The 6,804-nt window shown below is 37.9% G+C and overlaps 1 protein-coding gene across 2 annotated transcripts in view; it reads right to left on the bottom strand.

Annotated features, from left to right (window-relative positions):
• Positions 1-5,202: 5,202 nt before the first annotated feature.
• The window catches only part of LOC143885072 (ARM repeat superfamily protein), a 45,012-nt gene continuing 43,410 nt past the window's right edge, over positions 5,203-6,804 (bottom strand). For both annotated transcript variants that reach the window (XM_077389037.1, XM_077389038.1), the window contains exons 8-10: positions 6,431-6,515; positions 6,072-6,343; positions 5,203-5,540 (exon numbers count right to left, since the gene is read on the bottom strand). In XM_077389037.1, the coding sequence (XP_077245152.1) occupies positions 5,412-5,540; positions 6,072-6,343; positions 6,431-6,515 (486 nt within the window). In that variant the 3' untranslated portion in view covers positions 5,203-5,411. The remainder of the gene's footprint in view (positions 5,541-6,071; positions 6,344-6,430; positions 6,516-6,804) is intronic.

Raw genomic sequence — 6,804 nt, 5'->3', positions numbered from 1 at the left:
AATCAGAATATAATGTCTATTCCAATTCTGATTCTGGCTCAAAACACATCATCCTACAGGGGAGGGGGTTGATTTCCTAAGTTGTGTTCTTTAACCTGTTTTGGCAATGCTTTTGTACTTTTTATGTGAACAAAATATCCCATTGGTGCGAGTGGGGACAAGTGCACTTGCTCTAATATGGGTCTCATAATAGGGACTTTGAACTGCAAAGCTTAATACTATATATAATTGTGGAAAGATTCATCACCAACCATAGCCCGAATTCATTGATGTTGATGAATGATTAGCTTTCTTTTCTTCTTTAGAAAAAAAATAAAGGATAAGGACCCACCTGTTCTGTCATTTACGCATGGCATGACATAGCACACCTCAAATTACAATTTATACCCTGGCCACCCCTCCAGTGTATATTCATGACTACTATTTTTACACTAGAAGGGTGGTCGGGGGAAGAAAAAGGGGGATAAATGAACATAAGGATGCTTTTAACAAATGAAATGATTTAAGTCCAAGGGACCCGATTGAAGCCATTTATCTGTTAGACTCTCCATTATGGGACCCACTAGTTGTATGATTGAAACCATTTATCTGTTAGACTCTCCATTATGGGACCCACTAGTTAAATGATCCAAACCTTATGTCTCTTACTACGTAATGGGATAGGAACGAGTCGACAGGTGAGTGCGACATGTGGCACCTAACCCCTAACACCCGCAGGCCCAAGGACGAAGTCGGGCACACCGGGCCATAGGTGGGTAGGGGACTCCTCCCACCTACTAACAATCTCAAAAGTATGGACTTTTAATTGTTGTTGGTTCTGACATAAGCATCGGGGAGCTTCCCCGGCCTCCAAACTCCTGTTGGTTTTTTTACTATTTACTCGTGAGCACGCAGGTCTTCTCAAGTGTGCTTCAAGCAGCTGGGACCAATGGCAAGTAAGGACTATAATCCACCTTATAAACAGAGGCGCAACCTCCAAGGTACGGACTTTTAACAATTTTTGCATTCAGTCAGTCCAGAGTTCTCATCCCTAAGCTAATATTGTTGTTCTAGTTTCTGACCTTAGCATTGGGGGGAGTCCTCGGAGTCCAAACTCCGTGTTAGGACTCTTATCCCTCTTATAAATAGAGGCACAATCTCCTAGGTATGGACTTATAAATAGAGGCACAATCTCAAAGATATGGACTTTTAACTATTTTTGCATTTAATATGTTCTAGAGTTTTCATCAGAAAATTCATATTACTGTTGCCGGTTCTTACTTAAGCATCGGAGAGCCTCCCCGAAGTCCACACTCCGGTTGGTTTTTTTACTATTGGCGTGAGCGCGCAGGTCTTCTCCTCAGTTGTGCTTCAAGCTAGGGTTGTTCATTATTCGGTTATAACTGAATAACCGAACTGAATTGGTTTGGTTCGGTTTCTGTTATTTATTTTTTTGGAAATTCGGTTATTTGGGTTTGGTTTCGGTTATATCAAAAAAAAATTCGATTAACCGAATAACCAAAATTATGGATAAAAACCATTATTTTGCCAAAAAAAAGTGCTATATGGTCACTCCCTAGGATGATCAAAACCGTCCATTTGATTTATCACAACTTAATTAGGTTGTGCTCAAAAAATCATTTCGATAGGATGATCCTAGCCCTCCGATCCAAAGCAAGATTTTGCTTTTTTCCTCTTACTCCCACTATTCGGTCCAAATTTTTAATCAGTTCGGTTTCGATTCCGTTTTTGGAAATTTCGGTCTATTCCGTTCGGTTATAACCGAACGAACATCCCTACTTCAAGCAGCTGGGACCAATGGTAAGTAAGGACTATAATCCATCCTATAAATAGAGGCACAACCTCCAAGGTATGGACTTTGAACAATTTTTGCATTCAGTCAGTTCCAGAGTTCTCATCCATAAGCTAATATTGTTGTTCTAGGTTCTGATCTTAGCACTAGAGAGCGTTCTCGGAGTCCAAACTCTGTATTAGGACTCTAATCTCTATTTATTAATAGAGGCACAATCTCCTAGGTATGGATTTCTAACCATTTTTTGCATTCAGTCTGTTCCAGAGTTCTCATTCCTGAGCTAATATTGTTGTTCTAGGTTCTGATCTTAGCACTAGAGAGCGTTCTCGAAGTCCAAACTCCGTATTAGGACTCTAATCCCTCTTATAAATAGAGGCACAATCTCCTCCTAGGTATGATTTCTAACCATTTTTTGCATTCAGTCTGTTCCAGAATGGTGGTTTTTTTACCGTTTTTTCGTGAGCACTTATCTTCTCCTGGTGTGCTTTAGTTGGGACCAATGACAACTGATGACTTTAATCCCTCTTATAAATAGAGGCATAATCTCCAAAGTATGGACTTCTAACCATTTCTGCATCCAGTCAGTTTCAGAGTAGTGGTTTTTTTACCGTTTGGTCGTGAGCGCAGGTCTTCTCCTCATGTGTGCTTCTTGCCGGGACCAGTGGCAAGTAAGAACTCTAATCCTCATGCACAATTTCCAAGGTATGGACATTTTACCAATTTTTGCATTCAGTCAGTTCAAGAGTTCTCAAGCAGACAGCACTCAACACTGAGGTTCATATCTAAATAAAACTTCGTATCTATAAGGTTTCGAATAAAACAAGGGGAACCCAAGTTTTTGACAAATATATTATACAACATAAACAGGGATTTGCTTGCATGTGATAGCAGCCACCTCAGATGAATTAAATAAAGGACTAATGAGACAAAACCTGCTGAAAAGTGAGCCTATGTGGCTGCTCTCACATGCAAAAGCCAGCCACAAAATGCCTCTCTGCGAAGGTCGCTAGCAAATCCCATATAAATATGGTAAGAGAACACGCATCACATGGTTAGCAGTTAAAGAAAACTTCATATGTATAAGTTTTAAATAACCCGAGGGATGACCAAGGCTTTCGATAGATTATACAATACTAGTAAAAATGCACGTGCCATGCACGTGCATGAACAAAGGATTATCATCTGTAAAATATTTTTTGGGAACAATCAATTTATATTGTGGCCCATTAAATGGACAGTTTGGATCATCCTATGGTGTAGGCCGTAAAATATTCAGTACAATTTTTTTATTTTTTCGTAGGTAAGTTGGGATTTTGCGGGGACCTCTAGCGGCTTATTAAAAAATACTTCAATACATGGGTTTACACCATATATATTCTAACAAGAACTTTGTGACAAAGCCTGCAAACCAAAAACATATTTCTTACACTCCCTATTAAAATAAAAACAGTATTGATGGGCCACATTGTAAATAGGGTTCTCCAAAAAAACACATTTCCATGCGATGATCCTATCCTAGCCCTGCAGTCTATAGAGGAACAGCATATTTGGATTATCATCTGTAAAAATATTTTTAGGAACAATCAATGTATATTGTGGCCCATTAAATGGACGGTTTGGATCATCCTATGGTGTAGGCCGTAAAATATTCAGTACAATTTTTTCTTTCTTGATAGATAAGTTGGGGTTTTGCGAGGACCCCTACCGGCTTATTAAAAAATACTTCACTACATGGGCTTACACCATATATATTTTAATAAGAATTTTGTGACAAAGCCTCCAAACCAAAAACATATTTCTTACACTCAACTTACACCATAGGACTATCCAAACCCTCCAATTGATGGGCCACATCGTAAATAGGGTGTTCCCAAAAAACACATTTCCATGCGATGATCCTAGCCCTGCAGCCTATAGAGGAACGGCATATTTAGGAAACATTTATTGGTTGGAGGGTTGTAATTATCCTATGAAAATGAATTTTGGCATACAACCTACTTACATTGTGGCCCATGAAATGGACGGTTTGGTTCATCCTACGATGTAAGCCATACAGTACTTTTTCAAAAAAAATATTCACTATCAGGACTTACACTATATAAAAACTCTCATAATCACATCATTTCCCTCTAAATTATGGGGAAATTGGTGAAACGGGCCGGGTCACTCCACCCGAAAATGGACTGTTTGGACCATTAGATGGACGGTTTGGATCATCTTATAGTGTAGGCCATAAAATATTTAGTACAATTTTTTTCTTTTTTGATAGATAAGTTGGGGTTTTGCGGGGACCCCTACCGGCTTATTAAAAAATACTTCACTACATGGGCTTACACCATATATATTCTAACAAGAATTTTGTGACAAGTCTGCAAACGAAAAACATATTTCTTACACTCCCTATTAAAAAAATAAAACAGTACTGTATAACTTACACTATAGGATGATCCAAACCGTCCAATTGATGGGCCACATCGTACATAGGGTGTTCCCAAAAAACACATTTCCATGCTATGATCCTAGCCCTGCAGTCTATAGAGGAACGGCATATTTAGGAAATATTTATTGGTTGGAGGGTTGTAATTATCCTATGGAAATGAATTTTGGCACACAACCTACTTACATTGTGGCCCATGAAATGGACGGTTTGGATCATCCTACGATGTAAGCCATAGAGTACTTTTTCAAAAAAAAAATACTCACTATCAAGACTTACACTATATTAAAACTCTCATAATCACATAATTTCCCTGTAAATCATGGGGGTTAAACGGGCCGGGTAAAAATCAGCCGGGAAATTTTATGGGTCATTGGGCTTGGACTCGCACCCGGCCCGCACACCCGCGGGTCAACCAGAATTTTGACGTTTTTTGAATTTTTTTATTTATTTTTATATATAGAGATTTGATAGCCAACTTAGCCGAGGCTACTTCTCTGCTTGTCGGGTATCCTTTGCTGCAAAGATTGGCAGAAGTACGATTTGTGCAGAGGTGGCTAGCAATACATAATAGCAACAAATAATAATAATGCAGGTACTAAGTTTTAAATGAAAAATTACGGAAAATGGAAGCAAAGTAGCAAAATTACGAAAAAAAAAATACCAAAGAGTGTTATGAAATATAACAATTATGGGAAAAAGTACAAAGAACACTCAAAAGTTATGACAATTACGGGCAAAAGAGGCATAAAAAGGAGACAGCTGGCATTTTTTTAAACTCAAGTGCAAGGGCATATGAGAAGCGGAAATGACGAAAAAGAAGCAGTGCAAAGGACATACGTGGGACTTTGACGGAAAATAAGACGAGATAGAAAGCAAATTTCAGTAAAAGAAGGGAACCAATTGTTAAGATTCTCGCTTTATATATAGTAATAAGGATAAATATAATAAAACCACGCGTACCACTATACCATTACCATGCATGATCCCATCTTAGTACCAATGCTTTAAAAGTCAAGCTCCACTTCAATTAGTTTTAGCTACATCATTTCTTTCAATTTCTTGCCCAACATTCCTGCTGTTGTTCATTATATCCGAAGGCACTGAATCACACAAGAAATCCATTTGAGTCACTACAGACCGCACAAGTAAAAACTACAAAAACTAAGAGTTTAAAATCAGCTACATAATGTTTTTGTGACAGCAACTTAACAGTCTGTGAACTCTTCCCTCATCATTTACCGAATCCTTCTCCATATCATGGCCCCTTGTGATGATCCACTGATTTAAAATGTTGATAATCCTGGTAAGCTGTGTTATGGGTCAAGAAAAATGAGGATTTATCAAGAAACATGGTATTTGGTGTTAATACACAACTATAGAACATGAGTTGTGAAATCTCAGCATATATTATCAAAATAACCTAGTTTGTATATGAATTGCCACTGGAATCAAGACTGATCAAAGTATTCTTTGAAAATGCAAAACATTATGGCCATGTTTGGCGACGGGGAATTTTTTTTCAATGGAATATTAGTTTAACAAGTGGTGAGACAGTGGTAGGGAGAGTTGGGACGTAGAGTATACAGAGGACACGAGTGAGAAGTGGCTGAAAAACTGAAAAAAAAAAAACCTAATCAAAATGAGTTCCCACCCTCTCCTCATTCACGCCCTCTCAATTTTCTCCTCCCACGCTTGTTACACCTCCACTACCTGCTAAACTAAAATTCCACGAAAAAAATACCATGGTTCCCAAACATGGCCTATATTTTTTCTGTTGTTTTATACGATACTAATGTGAATATGTATCAAAGTTCTATATTTTTTGACAGATCAGGATACTGATGTGGTCATGACACTTAAATTTTTGGCAGAACTGTTGGAGCTCTTGTGATCGGTGTAATCTTCTAGTCGATGATCCTCAAGATCTTCTTCAATCAAATCTGACTTGTCTATTAGAACTGATGCATACTGCTGCAGGATTGATGGGGTCATCGCATTTCCTTCAATATGAACCAGCACCCTGGCCAACACACTCCAGAGTGCACTCCGTGCTTGTGAATCATCAGAAACGAATGGGAGAATGTCAAGCAGACCCTGTAAGAAAGGAGTATCTGGATGGACCACAATGCCACATTTATTCATGAAAATGATAACAACATTTGCAAAAGAACTTTCAGATGAGAAACCTAATTGATTACCTTGTGAAATCTCAGATATTAGATTTGGTTCGTCTGTCAGAATATTTGCAATTAAGGCGACAGCAGTAACACAGGAGCTGGCTACCTACAGGAAAAGTTGGCAGAAATTTTTAAAATGAACTCACTCCAAATAAGATTGCTTCATGACATTAATCATTTCAAGTAATTAGAATACTAAATATTCGAAAATGTATAAAATACATGAAATGAGCATAAATTTACTATTCTAATATCCCTAAAAAGTCTTGGACCAGAGTATAAATTGAAGCATAAATAAGGTTGCTTACACTTAAATTTATCCCATTACTCACTTACCGAATGCATACACTTAAGATTATGCATTAAGAATACAATGACCTCAACATATACATTAG

This window comes from Tasmannia lanceolata, unplaced genomic scaffold (genome assembly GCF_043159265.1).
Source record: "Tasmannia lanceolata isolate RefF3 unplaced genomic scaffold, GAP_Taslan_0.1 ptg000008l, whole genome shotgun sequence".
NCBI lineage: Eukaryota > Viridiplantae > Streptophyta > Magnoliopsida > Canellales > Winteraceae > Tasmannia > Tasmannia lanceolata.
The sequence above is the reverse complement of the archived record's forward strand: the minus strand, read 5'-3'. Positions and strand labels throughout refer to the sequence as shown.